Here is a 21,967-nt window from a genome sequence, read left to right on the forward strand (position 1 = left end):
TCATTAAAATGGCAATGTGTATGGAGCAATCTAAAGGATGATAGAAATTCTGCCCTCCTTAACAACATAGCATCTAACATAATCAAATACAATGTTCTAATCAAGCCTGGTGTGCACTAGTAAAATCCAAGCAATTATTGATTGAAATGATTTTTACTCTGTGCCAAAGGTAGTCTTTAATGAATGCCTAAAAATGTCTTCTAATCCAAAAGCAAAAAAATTGTATTATAATGGTTACATGCCAAACATTGTAAACATATTGAATAGTGTCAAAAGATACATATAAAGGATTCAAGCATTTCATTTAAAACTAAATTCAATATTATTAATTTACTTTCTATCAACAATTTAGTTCAAATGATTCAAAGGATTTTAAGACAAAATTGATTAATGTAAAATGAAACAATAAATTGTCTTCCAGATAAGCACCCTTAGTCTGTAGGATTTTGGTGAATGTCTTGGAAGTCGACATTATGTGCGGTTTTCACTGTCAATTGTTGTTTTTATTAAAATTTTACATGGAAATGATGTCATATGACTATAATGCTATTTAAACAAATTAATTTGAATCCAGTATGGAAGAAACAAATTGAATTTTAGAGAATGGTAAAAAATGGTATTTATGTCCAGAAAGTAAACATTCTCTAAAATAACAGTTGCAGAAAAAATAGAATACAAATTACTTTATAAAATGTGTACCTCTATATATTTTTATAATTAAAATTTTTTTTTATGAATATCTTGTATATACACTTTGTATATTTGCAATTTGTTAAATATAAACTTTGATTCATTTATAATAAGAAAAACTAATTGCAGTTTTGAGTTGTGAGGCTACATGGATCTATAAGCATTTGGTGCGAGCTTAATTTTACTTTCTTGAATTGAAAACACTACTCAAGTTAAAATTTTAATCAATTTTGATTGAGTTGAGATTCACTTTTTATTCAATTTAACACTAAAATAAAGTATTTTTTAAGTAAGAAAATTTGCATTTAAAAATTTTATTTACTGTATTTTTAAAATGTAAAAGTTCTGTATTGCTGTGCAGCATATGGCTGTGTGGTTCACATTTGTTGGAATTATGGAATTTACATTTAGATGATCGAGCTAAATAATCAGTAGTGATGTGCAAGAATATAATGTTAGCTCAGAAGAGTGTCTTTTTGATGTGACTACATCATTCATTAGATTTTGTGTATCAGGTACCTTTCTAAAGAATCTCTGAACCAATATAATGTTTTCTGTTCAAATGTTTTTATTTTTTTATAGAAATTTTATCTGAATCTAGTAGATATTTTAATGACTTTAATTTTTGAATTTTTTTTAGAAAATGAAATTCCTTCTGCTGCAGTTAGAGAGACGAGAACGCAGCGAAGCAGGAGAACAAAACCTTCTAATTGTGATGATCAATCAGTTCCAAGTTCAGAAGATCATTTACAGAAAAAGTCTTCTGGTGATAATGAATTGGAAGGTAGTTCAACTGTACCTTGCATTGTTTCAAGTAATAATGGCACAAAAACTGTTGCTAAAAATAAAGAAACAAAAGGAGATGATTCAGCAAAAAATAATGTTGAGATTGATGAATTGAATGTACTGAAAGATAAAGTTGAAAATGATTCAGAACTAGTCTATCAGAGATTAACAAGAACAAAAACAAACAGAAATTGTAAACGAAATGTCTCTGATACTGATGATATTGAAATACAAAATCTAGAGCAAAGAGTGAAAAGAAGTAAGAAATCTAATATTGAAAAAAATAATTTGAATAATATTGCTGTAAAAAGTATAGGAGATGCAGCTATTAAAGAGTGTTATGTAGAACTATCACAAAAAGTTAATTTAATGAATAATGGAAGTGTTATTAAAAACAATGATGGTAAACAATTGCCTGAAAATTCAGCTTTTAAACCACATGAAGATACTGAAAAACAAACTCAGGATACTTATAAAAAGCAATTGAACATAATTGGTAATGAAGAAAGTCTTGCAACATCAAATAAAATAACAGTATCAGAAGTTATTCAAAAAGTGAATACTGCTGCAGCTACAAGTAGTGATGATAAAGTTGATGATTGTGTGGTTATGAAAACAGAAATCAATTCTATTCCATCATCCTCAGATTGCACAGAATCAAATAAAATAAATTTAGTTTCCAGCACTAATTTACATACTGAAAAAGGTAAGTTTCTGTAGTTTATAAATTGTGACATTGCTGTCAGAAAGCTAGATTATGCTCAAAAACATTTACAAAATTTTTACTTCAAATTTAAGACAAGATAGTCATTTGAATTGAACAATTTTCATCATTCCATACTGAGGAAAAAAGTATAAAAAAATAATAAATGAAAAAAAAAAAATTAATATTAAAAAAATATTGACAGACAGCACTTAACAAAACAATGAGTACTTTTAACAGCATCCTTACACAAAATAAAAAATACAAACACCTGTTGTCATTTTGGACAATCATAAGCTTAAAACATGTAAACCACTGACATAACCAATCAATCATGTAACATGTAAACATAAACCAATCAATCAGTATCCAGTTCCGTGAACAAAATATAAGAGAAGATAACTGTGTAGTGTTCTTATGACAGAAAACTTTCATTAAAAATATTTTTAATCGATTTACAATCCTAAAGGGCTGTTATTACATACCGCATTTGCTTGAATGTACATTGACCCCCCCCCCCCATTTTTGAATTTAATTTTCAGGAAGAAAATTTGTATAGTTTTTTTAATTGAACTCCCTTATTTGCCCCACAGACATTATACTGCATCTGCTACAAAAACATTCAATCTTGTACATCTCCACTAGATGGCTTTAGTTGTCTAGGAATGGATTGCAATGTTAGTCGGTAGTTTGTCATCTTCATGTTCTATTACTGTAATTCAAGCTTGACGTAAAAAAATTTAGGTTAATATTAGGTAATTAGCATTTCCATGAACTGAACTTTGTATGATTTTAACATAACCTAATACTTACTGTACTTGCTAATTAACCTTAATTATTAAATGTCAGAAGACTAACAAATGTTTTAATTTGAATACTCTAATTTTATACATATTAGGAAAATAAACTGTTGCATGCCCAGCAGACATAGTATTTATATTACCATTAAGAAATTAATTTCAAAATTTATTATACTTAATATTATGTATGCCTTTTTTATACTATTATATATTACTCTTTCATTATACTATTTTATAATATTATTCATTCTTAAATATTGTATCTAATTAAAAAAAATAATAATTTGTTTTTCTATATTTTCATGAAAAAAATCTGATTTGGACACAACATGACATCCTTCTACACCTATTAAATTACATACATATACACATTTTTTTAAAATGAAACATAAAATATTATTTTGTTAATAATTTCTGATATTTTTTTATTTATTTTTTATTGTTATTATTGAATTATTTATTTTAAACATTTTTTTACAATCAGAAGTTAATAACTATTAAATAAATCAATATATTTAAATTAAAAAAAAAAAATAAATAAAAAAAGGAGATAAAGTTGAATTTGAATCTGTGTGCCTTCCCCTTGTAAGATCCAAATATTTCATTAATAACAATTTTTTATCATTGAAAAGCTCTCAATGAGGGCTTATTACTTAAGCCAGTTAAGAAAAAGTCCAAAATCCGATTTGTGTTTTTGATTTTGGGCTATTTTGGACACTTTTTGGTCCAGTCTTTTGCAATCAATAGGGGAGTTGCACAACTAGATGTTACAGCAGTTCCTAAATCCAAAATTTCAACATCAAACGGCTAATTGTTTTTGAGTTATGCGAGATACACATTTTCTTATGTATGTATATGCGTATGTCGCTGAAACTGGCCGAAATGAATATTTCCATTGAAATTTAAAATTTTTTGCAATAAAATTTATCACAATACTTCCTTTACTTCGTACAAGGAAGTAAAAATGCATTAAAAATTCACTGAAAACACATGGAACACTTGAATTGGTGCTATCATCATCACTACTGTCATCTGAAAATAAAATGTTTTCATCATTAGATTCTTCCTCGCACAGAATATCACCTTCAGTGCCATGTAATGTATTGCTATTGCAACATTTTTTAAATCATTGTCTAATGCTTTCCGTTGTTATCAAATTTAGTAATCCACTCGCATAATGAGCTCATGGAAGGTTTTTTATTTTTCTTAGTTGATGACTGTTCATCAGCTAACTGATTGTTGGATGTGAAGCTGATGCTTAACTTCAAAAATCAGTGTTTATTTTTTTACTTCTGTACATTTTCTTGGTCAAATGACACCTGAATGCATCTAATAACATGGACGCTGTCTTCTAAGACATACGTTTTTGGAGTAGACTATTTTAAAACAATCTTTGACCAAAGATTCACCCATCCAAACTTTTTCATTTTTATTTTTTTTTTGTTAAGCCTCCGGAACCACTAAGGTATTACTTCAGAGAATGATATGTATGAATGTAAATGAAGTAAAGGCAGTTAGTTTTATATGGATTTGAATGCTAGACTGTGGATACTGGTGTTTGGATTTCAATTAACCACACATCTCAGGAATGGTTGACCTGAGAATGTACAAGCCTACAGTTTATTTACATTCATACACATCCTCATTCATTCTCTGAAGTAATACCTTTGGTGATTCCAGAGGCTAAACAGAAAAAATAAAATATGAAAAAGGTTGTATGGATGAGTCTTTGTTCAAAGATTGGCTTTAAATAGTCTACACTTTTCATTTACCCATATAATAATGTTTTTTGATAGTGTTTCTTTTGGCAATGTTTTTCTCTTTAAAAATCACAAATGGTAGCAATTTTGATCCATCAGCTTACACATACAGCATACTGTGCTTTTTCATTTCCATTTGTTAAAGAGATTTTTCACCTTTTGCGTTGGTTGTTGTGTTTGTAGGCATATCAAAAAAAAAAAAATAGGAGTTTGATCAACATTACCAATTTTATTTAGTAGATGTGTATTTCTTAAATTAATAACATGTTTCTGGAAAGCAATAAGTTTTTCTTTGTAATCCACTAATCATTGTACTATGTTTTATAATGTCTTTAGGTTCTATCCCATTCCTTTTCATCATGCGCCTACACCAATCTAAACTTTCTTGAAAATTTTGTACACCTTTTTTCAGCAATTTCATGGCCTTTAATCATGATTACATCTCTTGCAATACAGCAACCTTTACTTTTATTTACTTTAATGAATTCTACAACTAAATCATCATTTTCTTGAAAACAGCCTCTGAAAGATTTCTGGGAAGATATTGTAGTCAGTAAAGGAGTCTATCTGTTTTCTTTAACAATGTAAGTTTTTTTTTCATTGACATCATATTTTTGGGCTGCATTACAATTATTGAACTTTTCAGCTTCACATTTTACTTGTAATTAAAATTTTGGTGAAAACCTTTTACACTTTCACTTATTTCTGGGGGAAAAAATTACGAGGGTTGTTTGAAATGTTTTGTGCCTGAACTTGAAGATGACAGCACTCATCAACAAAAGTTAAGGAATGTATTCGTGCATGCGTTGAAAGGTATTTGCTGAAATTTGAGCCATTTTGGATGCTCAGATGTTTGATAATCATTTAAGTCATTGTGAATGTTTTTGTGAAAATGGAAAAAATTGAATATCGTGCTGTGATTAAATACTTGCATTTGCAAGACAATACACCTATGCAAATTAAAATTGAGGTGAATGCTGTTTATGGGGATTCTGTCCCATTTGCCACTGTGAAAAGATGGGCAGCTGAATTTAAACATGGTTGTATCAGCTTGGTTGATGATGTCTGTTCAGGACGGCTAAAAACTCTAACCACCACCAATATATTGAAAAAGTTCATGAAATGATGATACTGGATGAATGACGAATTAAGGTTAGAGAGATAACAGAGGCTATGGGCTTATTGAAGGAAAATGCTTGTCATATATTAACTGAAGAATTGTATATGTGTAAGATATCTGCGGGTTGGGTGCTGCACTCACTCACTTTGGACCAAAAACACATTGAACGAACATTTCCAAGGCCATGATGGACCAGTTTAAGCAAAACAAGTCAGATTTTTTGCATCACGTAACTAGATGAAACATTGATCCACCACTACACTCCTGAGATGAAACAGGAATCAAAACAATGGACTGCAAAGGGTGAACCTGCTCTGAAAAGGGGGAAAATGGTTTCATCGGCCAGGAAGGTGATTGCAACTGTTTTTTGGGATAGTAACGGAATTTTATTTATCGATTATTTTCAAAAAGGTAGAACAATAACAGGACAGTATTATGCATCATTAATTGACATGCCGAAGGCAGAAATTGCAAAAAAGACCACATTTGAAGAAGAATGTGCTTTTCTATCAGGATAATGCATCTGCTCACACTTTGATGATTGCGGCTAAAATACACTAATTGCACTTTGAATTTGTTAGCCACTAAATGTATTCACCAGATCTGACCCCAAGTGACTTTTTCTTCTTTCTTAATCTTAAAGTTTTGCTTGGAGGAAAGATATTTTCGTTATTTGACAGAAAAACTACGTCTCAAAACTTTTCAGACAATCCTGGTACAATAAATAATTCTTTTAAAACTGGATGAAACCTTGAAGCCAAATAAACAGAGTTGAGAATGAAAACCAAATTTATTTACTTACAAAAAAATAAAAAAACTGTTTTATTGTAGTGAAACCTGTTTAATGAACAAACAGGTTTATCTTGCTAGTCCTAATTCTAATTGTTTATTACCCTTAACTGTACATGCAAGTAGATAATGCATTCAGAGGGATGATAATGCTTGTATTGAATCATTATGTCAAAATAAATAAAAAAATTATATAATACCAAAAAGTTAATGTTCAACTATTATTTGAAAAAAATGAAATAAATAAAATATAATAATATAATATAATAATGAATAAATAAATAGAATAAAATAAATGAAATAAAAAAAGATGATTTCAAGGAAATGGGAAAATTAAAAACATGCACTGATTACATAGGCTCATCCCTTTTCTTTAAAAGTTTGAATAAAATGTAATTTTATGTTTTAAATTTACCTATATTTTAATTTAAAAAGTTAATATCTTTAAGAAAATAAATTCTAAATAAGGTACTTTTATTAATAACATGTAATAATAATAACTGAAGGTAGTTACTACTATAAACTGTAATAAGTCCCCCATCATGAATATTGAAACAAAAATAAACTACAAAACAATTTAAAAGCACAGTTTAATACGATTGTAAGTCGGCCCTGCATATTGGTTGATCTTTCCGTTTTTTTGGGAGGAAATGTTGGTAATGACCAACTATTTGAGCAGATATGGTGTTTTTCCTATCACTATTTAGCTATGAAGTTTCTGCGCTACAAGTTTCTAATTCCTGTTTTATACATATATTTTTAAAAACTTATTCAAATTTTATGACCATTACCAGGTAATGTTAGGTAAACCTGATTTTCTAGGTCCGTATTTGGTAGATGAACCTATATTATAGTTTGATCTACATATTTTAAATCCAATTACTGCATTTAAAAATTAATTTGTGTCTGCTATTATGTTGAGTTTAGTAATATTTTTAGCATTTGAGTACAAAGGCTAATTTTCCTGCAACAGCCACAATAATTTTAAGATGTGATTTTTTAAATATTTTTTTTATCTTGCTGCTTTACTAAGGCTAATAATAAGGTCAATATAATAATTTCTGTTATTCTGAAGTAAGGTTGTTTTGCTGCATTGCTGATTTTTTTTTGATTCTTTTCTGTTTGTTACCACTGAACTTTCTAGTAAAATCATTCAACTCCGCTTTCTCTTTAATAAAATCCATTTCTCTCCAATAAGCCTCTAGACCAAGTGTGAATCCAGTTTGTGGTGTAAAACTATCTCATCGTTGCTGTCATCTTATGCTGTGCAGGAAGAAGAGAATCATTGATTGTATATTTATTGGGTGTACATTTTCTATATATAACAAAAGTGATTTTATTATTTTGACTTTTAAATCCAAAAATTGTAGGAGATATTTATTTTCAATCTAATAGGTAAATTTATTGTTTTTTGATGTGGTTTAATTTTTTAACAATTTTGATAAATATCAAAAACAATAAAATATCATCTACGTATTAATATATAATCCACATAAATTAAATTTAGATGCTTTTTGTTTGCTTAGATTGTGTTAAATAATGATAGAAGTTTTTATTTTAAAAATTTATTTAAATTTCTTTTATTTTAAAAACTTATTCAAGTTTTATGAAATTACCAGCCATATGTTTTCTAATATTTCATAATTACTATTTATTTGTATTATTATTTCTGTAATTTTAAATATATTGTATAAATTTTATATATATTGTATAATTTGTATGTGTATTGTATAAATTTTTTGTTTTCTAATATTCCATAATTATTGTTTTTTTGTCATTTAATATTTATTATTTTTTCTTTTGTAATTTATTTATTTATTTTCTTGTATATACTTTTTGCATCGGTGTGTCTACTGTTAACAATCAGAATTATTAACAATCGAAATGGCCATTTAGTTTTAGATTTTAACTAAACATTTTGCTCCTTGATTTTTAAGAATAATTTAGTTTTCCAATTTTTTTTTAATTAACTGTTTAGTCTTCATTTATATTGCAAACTATGTTTGTTAATTGCGTAAATGAATGATAGTTTTGAAATTATTTTAGAGATGGTCTTCTTTCAGAATATTATGTGATAGTAACAACAAATTTTTATCATAGGCGAATAATAATAATATGGAAAGTGAAGTAAGGGAAAATACTGTGCTAAATGTATTCAATACAATGTAATGTATTCAATTTAAAACAGCAATTCAATTGCCATTTAAACAGTAGAGATGAATTGTAAAGATTAGCTAATCAATCACTATTTATTGATTTATTTGGTTTTTTATTTTTGTACTATCACTTCATTTTCTAAAAGTGTATCTTTTAAGTAAATCTTATTGCATTACAATCTGATAGTTTTAACTTTTGATAAATATAGAGCTTCATTTATGTAAATGGTAGGGATTTCTTCCCTTTTTCCAACATGAGAGCTTCTTACTGAAAGAGAAATTTTCTCTTGAGAGGATTATTGTAGAGATAATAGTACAATTCTCAACACCAAAATCAATTTTTTTTTTATTATTGGTAACCTTCAGAGGTGGTTTTGGTTACTCCAGGAAGACAATTAACATGACAAATTTCACTGCGATATGTAAAAATATTTTATGAAAGGCTTAGCTATTTAATCGGTGATTTTTAGCTTTTTACTGTGCTAAATAGTAGTTTGAATATCAAAATTAACTTAAAACAAATTCTATGATCTTAAAATACTTCTTGTATTGCTACTCTACCATTGAAACAAGGCACTGTTTAGACATCCTGCTATTGTACTCAGCTTGTTATCTATTGGTTTGTGAAATGTAAAAATGTTATCCAAGCAATCTGCAATAGTGTGCATAAGCAGATTATATCAAATGCACTTTAGAAATTGCTGAGGTCCTAGAGGAGAAACTGACTAAAGAAATAAGAGAAAGAATGAAGAGAAGCTGGCTTGAAGGAAAGATACACAGTGCATCTCTTGTCCTGCTGAGAAAATTGACCTTGGAGGACATCCATGAGTATAAAATGTGTTTAAATGTGAGTGTAAAATGTCACTAGATTATCTTAAAAAATTGCTATATTTGGTACCTCAAAAAATTAAGAAAAAGACAAATTAATGAGAGAATTTATATTGACACAATTAGTATTAGTGAACTGCCTTGCAACTGGCAGTAATTATCGGAGTCTATTATGCTTTTTCTGTATATCAAATCCAGCAATATATAATAAATCCAGCATCATATTTTGGTAGTTTTGTTTTATAACAGCACAGCATTTTTTAATTTACATTTGTCAAAATGAAATAAACCAAACTGAGTAACCTATTTTTTAGGGCTTAATCTATCTCTTTGAAAATGTAATTGACTAAATAAGAATTCATACTTTAATTAATTAATTAAAAATATGAATAATACCAATGGCAAAGTAATTTTTTAAGATGAAGATTTTTGTATTTTATTGCCGACAAAATTCGGACTTCATATTGAGCTATTAGTGCCTGGATGGCTGATGTAGGATTGGAACTAGCACCAGAAAAGACACAGAAAGTCTTAATTACTACTAGCAAACAACGTCCACCCTGATCGTTGAAATAGAGGGAAGGAGGATTGTGTCAAAGCCTGCCATCAGATATTTGGGGATATGAGTTGATGAGTGGCTTAGTTTTGGGACCCACATCTTGGAAACCAGAGAGAAAGCAGAAAGAGTAATGCATACGGTTGCGGCTTTCCTCCCGAACACAACAGGACCTAGTAAGCAGAGGAGGAGGCTTCTGTTAAGCATGACGTACTCCTCACTATTATATGATGTGGAGATTTGGGCTAGTGCATTAAGACGTGGCAGATACAAGGGAGTGTTAGACTCACTGTATCAGAAGTGTTGCCTGCAGATAACATCCGCCTATCGGACGATATCTTGCGAGGCAGTGGAGGTACTGGTGGGGGCAATGCTGGTTGATCTACTGATAGCCCTTAGAGTGAAACGAGTGCAAAATAGGAGGTTGCCATTCCAGGAGAAAAAGGAACAACTTCAGGCCTACACCATGGAACTGATAGTGCATACGGCAGGAGCGGTGGGACATAGGCCAGAAGGGTTGGTGGACCCATCATCTAATTGGGAACATTTGAGCTTGGTGTGAGAGGAAACATGGCCAAATTAATTTCTTCATTATCCAGTTTTTGGTAGGACACGGGGGTTACAGGGCGTACCTTTATAGGATTGCCCTGGACCACTCGAACCATTGTCTGGTCTGTGATGATGAGGAGGAAACTGTGCACCATGTTCTTTTTTCTTGTGTGCAATTTGAAGCTGTTTGACGGTGTATGTTGGATGTACTGGATTGTGAGGATATATGTTCACACTGGAGAAACTCTTGCGCGTCATTGTAATGGGAGAACAGCAGTGGATGGAAATAGCAAGTTTCAATAAGTACATAATGGAAGAGCTAAGAGCTGCAGAAGAAGCCCAAAGGAGATGCTGGAGGGTGCTGGGGTGAACAGGCCCACAGCCAAGGGCGTCCTGTGTGTCTGGAGGTTGCCTTCATGAGGTGAATCCATGAGCACTCTGTTCTTGGTGCTCGATGACATTCTCATTACTACGGAAAACAGTTGCCACTTGGTAAGTACTGGGCTGGTAAGTTCTGTGTTTGTAAGTCTGTTTGTGTGATGTGTGTGATTTTTTACTCCTGCCGTTGGTTGTTGTGGTTGCATGAGTGTGTGTTATCATGAGTGTTCACAGTATGTAAAAAAAATTCCTGTGTTGTGAGAGTATGTGTCTGGATGTTTTAGTTGTGATTGTGTGTGTGGTTGTTTCTCCCCTTTCTAAAGTAATGCTGCAAAGCGATTCCCAGGGGAGGGGTGCAAACCCAGGGGTGGAGGTTTTGTTGGTAGTGCGCAGGAACACATACGCACTTGTACCTTGTGGAACCTGTTCGAGTCACACATTGCTTTGGTGCCCATAAATGGGGTTCCTTCACCTATATTAAAAAAAAAATCTGGTATTAAATACATGCTTGTAAACTTATTCATGAATTAAGATTGAAACTGTACCTCACTACAACTGTGCAGCAACTGAAGGAGAGACAACGAGCTGTCAGCAGAGGACAGTGGCCTCCATGTTCTCCAGAGTTGTCTACTTGTGATTTTTTTCTGTGGGGCTACTTAAAGGAAAGAGTTTATGCATCTAATCCCCACTATACTGATGAACTGAAGGTGAACATTCAACAAGAAATGTAATAAACTACAATGTTTTGCATCAGACGATTCTCAGTATGATGCCAAGGGTGGTCATTTTGAACATCTTTTGTAACATAAATGCAACATTTAAATTAAGTTTTATGTTTTTCGTATTTAATTTATCTGTATCACTCATAAAATTTCATTCCAACATAATCTACTGATTCTGCAGCAGTTACGTTATGGGTTTGGTTCTATGTTACCCTGAATAAGGTGATATTTAAATTTTTTCATTCTTTAATAAAAAAACTAGGAATTATTTTAAGTTGATATCATCCATATAATGTTATTTTTTCCAGCAGAAATTTGCAAAAATAAGCCAAAAACAAGAAGCAGAGAAAATAATGATAATTTCATTAAGCTACCATGTCAGTGTCAGAAAAAAATACGTAAGTATTAAATAATTTTTTTTTTTACATTGCTTTTATTCTACTGTTTCTGTAATGTTTCTATAATTTATGCAGGAATGTAATGATGCAAGAAATTACATCTTGGCTAAATTGTTTAATAAAGAAGATATTTTTATAAGGTGGTCTGGATTAAAAAAAAAAAGTTATTTTTAAAAAGTGAACATCATTTAGGTGCTGCATTTTTTATGTTCAGTGGTATGTTTGGTTTACGCACATCCAACTGGATGAAAGTCCTAGTGGTAGATTTCAGTACATTGAATTATACTTCCATTAGTCAGAGTACAATAAAAGTAGACTGTTAAAAGGGTAAAAAGGAAATAATTAGGGAGCATATTGACTGTGAGAATTGAAGTACTTTTATATTAAAATTCTCTTGATTCTTGTATAGTGGGTTTGGAAGAAGCAGAAGATAAAATTTTTTGCAAATAACCTCAAAACCTGTTGATTTTTGCAAAAAAAATCCTTTAGTCCTTTTTAAAGTTTACAACGTTATTGCAGTTAAGAATTATTCTTTTATTCTTAAGATAAATAACACGTATGACATTTTAAAATTTTTACAGTTTCCTTTCCTGGCCTAGAAAATGGTTCTTGTTTGTTTTTTTAAGTGAAAAATAGAGAATCTAATAAATAAACTTGAAAAGTTTCAGAGAAATTATTCCCTGCAGTGTTACTTACATGGCGTCTTAACAAAGTATGCAAGAGATCTGTAATTTCATAAATATATTTTTTAGAATGAATCCTGTTATGAGTTAAAAAGGAGAAGGGGCCAAAGACTTAAATAATTTTCCTGGTGGTGCCGGGGATTATCCAACTCTAGTAACAAGGGGTGTCGCCCTTGACAAAGTACAATGTAGGAAGAAAGTTAAGGGGAAACTTAAAGTAAAGTTAAGGGTAAACTTGCAAGTATGAATTATATTAACATTGTTGTACTCTTTAGTAAATTTAATTACATGATGCTGGTAACTATTTCCCGGCGTCTTAACCAATTGTAACCAAAATTAAATGACATCAGTGAATCATATTCAGACTTCATTATACAAAAGTTCATAAAAATGGATTTATCCATTGTGAAGATATCAAGCAAACTGATAACTGACAGAAAAAAAATAGGCTTCCCCATCCATAAATGAGATTACATAGTAAAAATGGAAAATGTAATGGAATCATCTAATTAGTTCAAGAATGTGACTTTGAATGCTGAAGTGACAAAAAAGCAAATAATGGGTTTTTGTTTCTCTACTCTTTATATCGTGTTTTGAATAAGACCAGTTACCATTAGAAGTTCCTACTTTTATGGGCATTAAATTAAGTGAAAAAGTTAACCTGGAGTAAAATTTTGAGATGCTATTCTGTGAGGTTCCTATATTGTTGCCTCCTTGACTGATTATTACCAAAATTAAATTGCAACAATGGCCTAAATACATAATCATCATGCCAAATATCATCCAAATTGGTTGTTTCAGTCTGGAGTTATCAAGCAAAAAACTGGTTAATGTACATATGTATGGGTGTTAACATATACTTTTGAAATTTGTCAATGCTAAATTGTGTTTTTGGTATAAGGGAGATCATGGAATATCAAGATTTGCAAAAAAATCCTGACATTCAAAATTTAACCTGATTAGCATAATTTCCCCTACGTAGTTAGCTATACAGTTGGGAAAGTACTAATTACGTCTTTTAAACTAGTAAAATTACTTACTAAGAGAATAAGCAGGAAGACTTCAGTAGCAATCACAGCTACTTATCAGCTAATGCTAACATGGAAATCGCCAGTTGCTGATCTGGTTCCATTTTGGTTCCTTGGTTCCTGCTGTCACTTCAAGTAAACATTTTTTTGTTAACGCTGTAGGATGATGGCTTTGCTTAAGGAATTATTTCCTATTTACGGGTTGCACAAAACTAAATAATGGGTGTGATTTAAATTAACTCCCTATTTTAAAATACTTAGAAGTTATTATGGTAATTTTTGTCTCAAATTTTTTGTTCTGATCTTTAGTATGTGAAAATGTATGAAAACTACTCCAATTACTTGAAGACTGCATCCTGTCAGGATGGAGTTGGGGAGATTATGTTGGCTTGGTATGAAGATTGTTCAGCCTATCCTCTGGAGTGATGAAGTGGTATTTCATATCAGTAGGTTGTGAACTGTTAACAACTGCCACTATTGGGCGGGAGAAGATCCTCATTTCATATCTGAAAAAATGCAGAATCAGCCCAAAGCAATAATGTGATGTGGGATCCATTCCACTGAATTATGGGTCCATTTATTCTTTGCAATATCATGAATGCTGTAAGGTAAGGTACCGTTACCATGCTACAAGATGAAATCTGGCCAGTTATCAATGCGTGGGAGAATGTTGAAGATTTGATTTTCATGTGAGATGGTGCCCCTCCACATTCTGCTATTGTTGTTTGTGAATGACTGAATGTCCACTTTCCCAGAAGACTGGTCATCATAGTCTGCATGGTGGCCAACGAGGGGTCCTGATTTAACTTCCTGTGAATTTTTTATTTGGGATTGATTAGACCAAGTCTGCTCTACCAAACCAAAGACTTGGAAGAACTTGAAGGATGAATACGAGATGTTATATGTCATCCATTCCACAAAAGTTTCTTATGAAATCAGTTGATGCAATTCCTGGGCAGCTTGGGAAACTGTTAGTGAAATCTCATGCCCATATATTTTAAATAGTACCTCGTGCTAAACACCTTCCTCTCTTATTCATTTCTTTTAAAAATTCTAGTTAATCAAGTTTATTTTAAAATGGGAAGTAACTTTTTTATTACCCTGAAAAAAGCTTGTTCTTTTTCCAATTTGCAATTAGGTTTCTACTTTTTTTAATATTTAACTACATAAAAATAAAAAAATATTGTAAAAGTCTGGAGTTACATAGAATAGTAATTCAAATTCCTATTAATAGGTTACCAGAAAACGAATAGGGAAGAGAAAAGCATTAGTACAATGCTGAATAATTATTAAAGTATATTGCCGATCTCCATGACATTATTGCCGGTCATGCCTGACCGGGATTCAAATCCGGGAAAACGGGCAGGCATGGCGTTTTTCATAAGCTATAAAATTCCATTCTTCATATCCCAGGCACAAGCTTATATGGTGATATCAAGCAAAAAATAAAATTAGGCTTTTATTTATTTATAAACTCCAATATTACTTTTCCTGTTCTGTAACTATTTTGGAGCTTACCAATATTAAATAATTAACTAAATATTTATCAATACTAAATTTGTAATCAAGAAATAAAATTTAATAATTTTAACAGATTTCAATATGATAGTCTGTACAAAGAAATAGAAGTTATCAAGTAACAGAATTTTAGAAGAAGCATATTGTAAAAAAAATTTATTGGCGCAACCCAATTGTGTAAAGTTAAATTAAAATTTTTGAAAACTAGTTTTGATTAATTAGCTTTGCCCACTTTCAGTATTGTTTATTGCACTGGATTTGTGTAGGATGTTATTTATTATTAAACAAACAGTGTGAAAATTATTATTATTAAATAATTAAGTAAAAAAGTATTAAGTAATACTTAAATAATTAAGTAAAAAAAATAAAATAATTAAAACATAATAATTGTGTAAATAATTGAGTAAATAAAAATTCTTTGCTGTAATTGTCTTTGATGTTTTTTTTTTATTTTCAGAGTGTTTTGGTCCTTATAGTGATGGTTCATATGCCTCTAAAAGGATTCTGGGAAAGGGTGTTGAAATACAGAAGTGTTTAAAGCATGAAAAAAGCTTGATGGCTGGTTTTATTAGAATTCATGGTGATAGTTCTATGTCTGGGAAAGCTACAAATAATACAGTAATGACTGGCTTTGTATATTATGTTATTTTTTAAATATTTAGTTACTGCCTCATTCAGTTGGATATTCAGTTCCTGTTGAGATATATAACTGATGTCACAGTAAGATAGGAAAGTTACAAGGACACCAACAGTGTGATAATCTTATTTGTCACACCATCTGTGGTTCTTCTAATTGATCATTTATGGATTAATCATTATTGTGCATTGCCATTTTATCTGCATTCTCTTTCTATATATATTTTAGTCCAGAGAAAAAGTTGAAGTGATCACTGTTTCATATCTATTTGTCATATTTTGTTAAACTTATGTGTGGTCCATATAGTAATTTTCTCATCTTTTCTTTGGTTTTGCTCTTCTCAATTTAGTGGTTTATAGCGAAGTTCTCAAATTTTTCTCTCTGAGTCTATTTGTATTAATATTATGCTCCTGATGATATACATTTATTTTTTTCTCTGTAATTTGCATAGGAGTGATCAATATTTGACTTATCTTAATTTTTTCATTTCTTACTAATATTACTAGAATTAAGAAATGTAAATTTTACTCTATTCTATCTTCATTTACAGTTCTGTTATTCATGTTAGAAAATGGTTCTAAATGTTAGAAATGGAGCCACATAGTACATCTCCATTTGACTAACTAATAAGGAATGCAGTTTGTACTGTACTAAAGAAAAGTAGAGAGAAAAAGAGAGACACACAGAGTATGAAAGTTAAACCAAAAAAGATATTCCCTCCCGTAGGAAGGGAGGGAATATTTTTTACTTTATTTATCCAAGGGTAGTGATAACTATTAAACATTTTTATGGTAGAAACCTTTCACAGAATAAATAATTGAACATTTTAAATAGAATTAGAACTCTAAATATGCTACTCCCTGTATTGTTAAAGGATTGTAACTCAGTACTATAGTATGAGGGTTAGAGTATTTTTTCATAACTAATTTATGTCAGGCTGAATATGTGATAAATTTTTAGTTTAGTAGTTTAGTGGTGGCAGAAAATGTTGAGTGTGGTTTAGTTTATTAATAATATGATTTTAGTTTTTCTATGATTTTGGAAGTTATAATTGATCCACAATAAATGCAAAAAAAAAATGATTGACAGCTATTTTGGTCAGTTTATGGCAGATATCCTGGTATTATAAAAGTTTTCTCTTAAGTGGTCTTCACTTGGAGGTGATTATAGTATCATTATAGCTTTATTGTTATTAGTCTAAATAACATGTCACTGATATAATTTTATCCTTTATCAGTGAACAAATGTCTATTCCATAAAACCTTGCAAATTCATTATTGCTGGCTAATGAGCTAATTCTTTAGTTTCAATTTAATTTCACTCAAAACAAATAGAGAAAATGTTTTGCTACCCAATTACGAGGGTTATTTTTTTTTTCAAGGTCCAATCGGTCACGAAATAAAAACCTGCACAAAAATCGGATGAACCTTTGCGCATGTGTTGCACAGCATCTAGTATGGCCTTCAATCACGACGTGTCACTTCGTTTAGTTCTGAACACGCAGCTAGCACGTAAACATGTCTACAACAATAGGATCTCTCGCCAAGTGTGAAGTGCGTGCGGTAATTCGATTTCTTCAGGCTGAGGGGTGTAATGCAGCTGAAATTCATAGACGAATAAGTAATGTGTATGGTGAAACTTCAATGAGTAACAGTAAAGTACGACAATGGTGCAGGAACTTTAAAGCAGGACGTGCAGATGTTCATGATGCAGGCGGTCAGGGAAGGAAGCGAGTGTCAATTTCAATGATCTCGTTGAGCGAGTGGATGAGGCAATTCGAGAAAATCGTCGGTTCACAATTTCTGTATTGAGTGATTTGTTTCCTGAAATTTCAAGGACAGCTCTTTACACCATTGTGAATGAGAGACTTCAGTACCGGAAACTGTGTGCGAAATAGGTTCCCAAGTTGCTGTCCGACCATCACAAAAGAATGATAATGGATGCCTCCTTAACGTTTCTCCAGTGCTACCACAATGAAGGAGAAGATTTTTTGAACAAAATTGTCACAGGGGACGAGACATGGATCCATTTCGAAAATGAAGAAACAAAAGAACAATCTAAACAGTGGATGCATTTTCATTCTCCCAGTAAACCAAAGAAGTTCAAGCGAACCTTCTCCAACAGAAAGTGTACGGCTACTGTGTTATGGGACTGGAATGGAGTTCTCTTGGTGGAATTCATGGAACGTGGTACGACCATTACTGCAGCCTCATACTGCGTGACTCTTCAATGTCTACGAAGGGCAATTCAGAATAAGCGGAGAGGAATGTTGTCATCAGGCATTGTCTTTCTCCATGACAATGCTCAGCCGCACACTGCAGCTGTAACAAAGAAGCTCCTGCAGTGTTTTCATTGGGAAGTGTTTGATCACCCACCATACAGCACAGACTTGGCTCCACCTGATTTTCACCTCTTTGCTTACATGAAACGCTGACTAGGAGGACAATATTTTGGCACAGACATCGAGCTGCAGACCAGCATAGAAACATGGCTGAAAAGACAGGCGACTCCGTTCTATTACGAGGGTATTGGAAAGTTGGTACCATGCTACGACAAATGTCTAAATCGGAATGGCGACTATGTAGAGAAATAGCGTAACTATGTAAGTACTTGTTACAAATAAAAAATTTTTTATTTTCACCGGTTTTAATTTCATGCCCGATCGGACCTTGAAAAAAAAATAACCCTTGTAACTACAATTAGACCATTACAATGGCAATATATGTAAAACGCTTTTATAAAAAGTCATTTTAAAAAAAAAAACATTTTATAACACGTTTATAAAGTCAGTTTTGAGAATCAGTATCAGAGAAATAGAGAAGATTTGAAGGAAATGGGCTTTACTCCATAAGACACTATAGACAAGATAAAATTAAACAAAGAGATCAAGGAATTGCTTCACACTCGCAAGAAAGAAACACAACACAAATATTTTCAAGACCAGAAAGGGCATGGAGATTGGAACGTATGGAAAAATAATGGGTGGACTGCAAGGCCCGAACAGTCCCTTTGTAGAAATAAAAGATGAAAAAAAAGCCAGTTTTTACAAAAACACTCGAAAAATTAATATTAGTAATGAAATGCCTTAACCAAATTATGGTAATTGATGGAATTTTCTTTTTGCATTAGATGAAAGAAGAGCCATACAGCTCTCAGCAACTTACCGTGATACTATTAATGATTTAAATGTAGTAAGTGTGGGAGGTGAAATATGATACTCTTCTTGATGGTTGTAGCTCAAATAGCACCAGACTTACTGCAATTCCTTTATCTAAATGAATAAAAAATTATATAGTAAAATAAATTTAATAAAGTAATTAAATAATGAATTAATTTAAAAAATAAATAATTAAAGAAGTGAAGGATTAAATTGTGTGCTTAAAAAATTATTTGTTTATTTTTTCTGCGTCGTTTATTACTTAAGATTTTTACATTTATTATATTAAACTAATATGTCAAACATTTTAAATTGGTTGGCAGATGGCCTAAAATTTATCAACTAACCATAAAAAACATTATTAAATCAGGATGTTTGCCTGCAATCGCAAACCAACCAAAATGTTGGATTTTTTGTTTATTACATGCCAATTGTTTAAAAAGAATTTAGCTTAAAAACTTAATTTTGTGTAAAATTAAATGTAAAATCATAAAAAAACTTAACAAGTGTATCATTTAATTATAAATAAATATAATTGCACATCAACATCTTTGTACTGGTGTTTTCTATTTGCCATGTACTGAACCAGAAATTACAAGTTTCCTAATGTGTAATATCTGTTTAATAACAACAAACACAAAAAATGTCCATGTATCTGAATTTGATTAATTCAATTAAATGTATTGATATACATTTTTCAGATTGCCAATCATACTTGATGGGCAGTCTGAGAAGAATGTTTCATACTTAAGATATTTTTAACTGAAATTTGTACTTCCAATTATAATCTAAAAACAATTGTTTTGTTAAGTTTTTATTCTAAAATTTGTTTTAATAAGGTGTTTGTACTCATATATGTTTGGTTACTGTTGTTTTTCAGTTAATATTTTTTATTTCTTCATTTTTATATGTTTATGATTATGAAATAATTATATTTTTATATACTATATTTCCTCACTATGTAATGATAATGATTCTTTAACAATCAAAATGTTCATCTAATTTAACATTTTAAGTAAAATTAAAAAATAAAAGGTTATTGTGAATTTCCTTGTTTTCAAATTTATTTCACTAACAAATTATTGCAGCTCCCCTTTTGTATGTCAATAAGGCTTAACACATTCATTGCTTCTGAGAGCAATCAGTCATATTGCCACCAATGTGCCACCTGCCTACAGGACCAGCAGTTCTTAAGCTGACCAATGATATTCTGGCACCTGTTAATATCTGAGCTAGTACTGTATCATTGTCATTTGAGTATGAAGTGTAATATAATATGTAATTGGTTTTATATATTTTATTCTTCACTAGTAATTTTTACACTTGCTTTTGTGTTTCTTCATTTGTTTTTTCTTTTGTTTATTTAATTTGTGAACTATATTCTCGTAAATAAGTATACAATTGTTGTATTTTCATTAAATTTTTATCTAATTATTGAAAGAAAGAAAAATTAGTGACATTCTGGGGTCTTGTTATAAGGAATAAAGGTATGTAAATAAGGTATGTTAAGAAACAAATTATCTGCATTCAAATTCTTATATAGAAGATTGCCTGGATTGAAGATTGTGATTCTGAATTTAAATTTGAATTTTTGGAAAAAAATTCAAATTTAATTTATGACTTCATTCAGATATTACATTAAGATCTGTTAAATAAATTCTTTATTTAAAAATATTCTTTAAATTAAATATTTTTGTTGAATCTCATAGTCAGTATGAGAAATAAACTCATGTCAGTTCAAATTAACAGATTTGTAGAAATAAATGTAGAAGATATTTGCAATATTTCTGATAAAATTCTGCTCACAGAAATGGTAAAAACAGCCATTCTCCAACAGTGACACTAATGCTACTTCAACTATGTTACATAAGAGTATATAAATTGAAAGCTGTTGGTTCTTTGTAAATTGAACAGTTTAGTTGAAGATTATACATATTTTCAAGAAAAAGACTTTCTTTTTTGCTAAATAAATAATAAATAGATAAATCTTAAGAAACAAATAATTCATAACAAATAATGATAATTTCATTATATTTTAAGTATTGTGAATATTGCTTTGAAATAAATTTAATATTATGTACATAAGGTAAAAAAAAAAATGTGACCAGTTGGTATCTCAGCATCTCCAATCAAAATTTGATTGTCATGCTAATGGGACCGATTGGTCCCATGTGTATTTTATATTTCTGAAGGTAAAAATAACAAACAGTATAGTAACCATTTAATTTAGTTCTTTTAAATAAAAATATTGCCTCTGTATCTGGAATCCTGGAGGTGAAAAAAACAATTGCTGAACGTTAATATAAAGCAATCTGTAAGCATGTATATTAATAAATAATTAATGTTTCACGTTACGGAATATTTTTCTGCATTTTATGAGTGATTTTTGAATACTTGCTCTGTACATTTCTTTAATGATACAGGAGACAATAAATATCTTTGGAAGATCCTTGATTGATTTCTTAACTTGAACTCTTGTCTAATGCAATGATTTTTAGTGATTAGCAGTACACCTGGCAGTACTAGTTTTTTACCTTAGATAAAACAACTTCAGTAGCAAGTTCAGTAACTCTTGTTGCTATTTGTAATAAAAGTGATCTTTTTATATATTCTTATTAAGATATTGAAGATTCATGTCAGTTTGAAGTAATAAATGAGGTAGAAATAAACGTAGAAGATATTTTTGATATTCTCAATATTCTGCCCACA

General features: G+C 30.6%; 1 protein-coding gene across 2 annotated transcripts in view; it reads left to right on the forward strand.

The window, feature by feature from the left end:
- LOC142319533 (uncharacterized) overlaps positions 1-21,967 on the forward strand; it is a 79,449-nt gene that overhangs the window by 48,340 nt on the left and 9,142 nt on the right. The window contains exons 8-10 of one of the 2 annotated variants that reach the window (XM_075356919.1): positions 1,331-2,182; positions 12,146-12,235; positions 15,922-16,082. In XM_075356919.1, the coding sequence (XP_075213034.1) occupies positions 1,331-2,182; positions 12,146-12,235; positions 15,922-16,082 (1,103 nt within the window). The remainder of the gene's footprint in view (positions 1-1,330; positions 2,183-12,145; positions 12,236-15,921; positions 16,083-21,967) is intronic. The other variant, XM_075356920.1, reaches the window with a different exon arrangement.

Source organism: Lycorma delicatula, chromosome 2, assembly GCF_047948215.1.
Source record: "Lycorma delicatula isolate Av1 chromosome 2, ASM4794821v1, whole genome shotgun sequence".
Classification (NCBI taxonomy): Eukaryota; Metazoa; Arthropoda; class Insecta; order Hemiptera; family Fulgoridae; genus Lycorma; species Lycorma delicatula.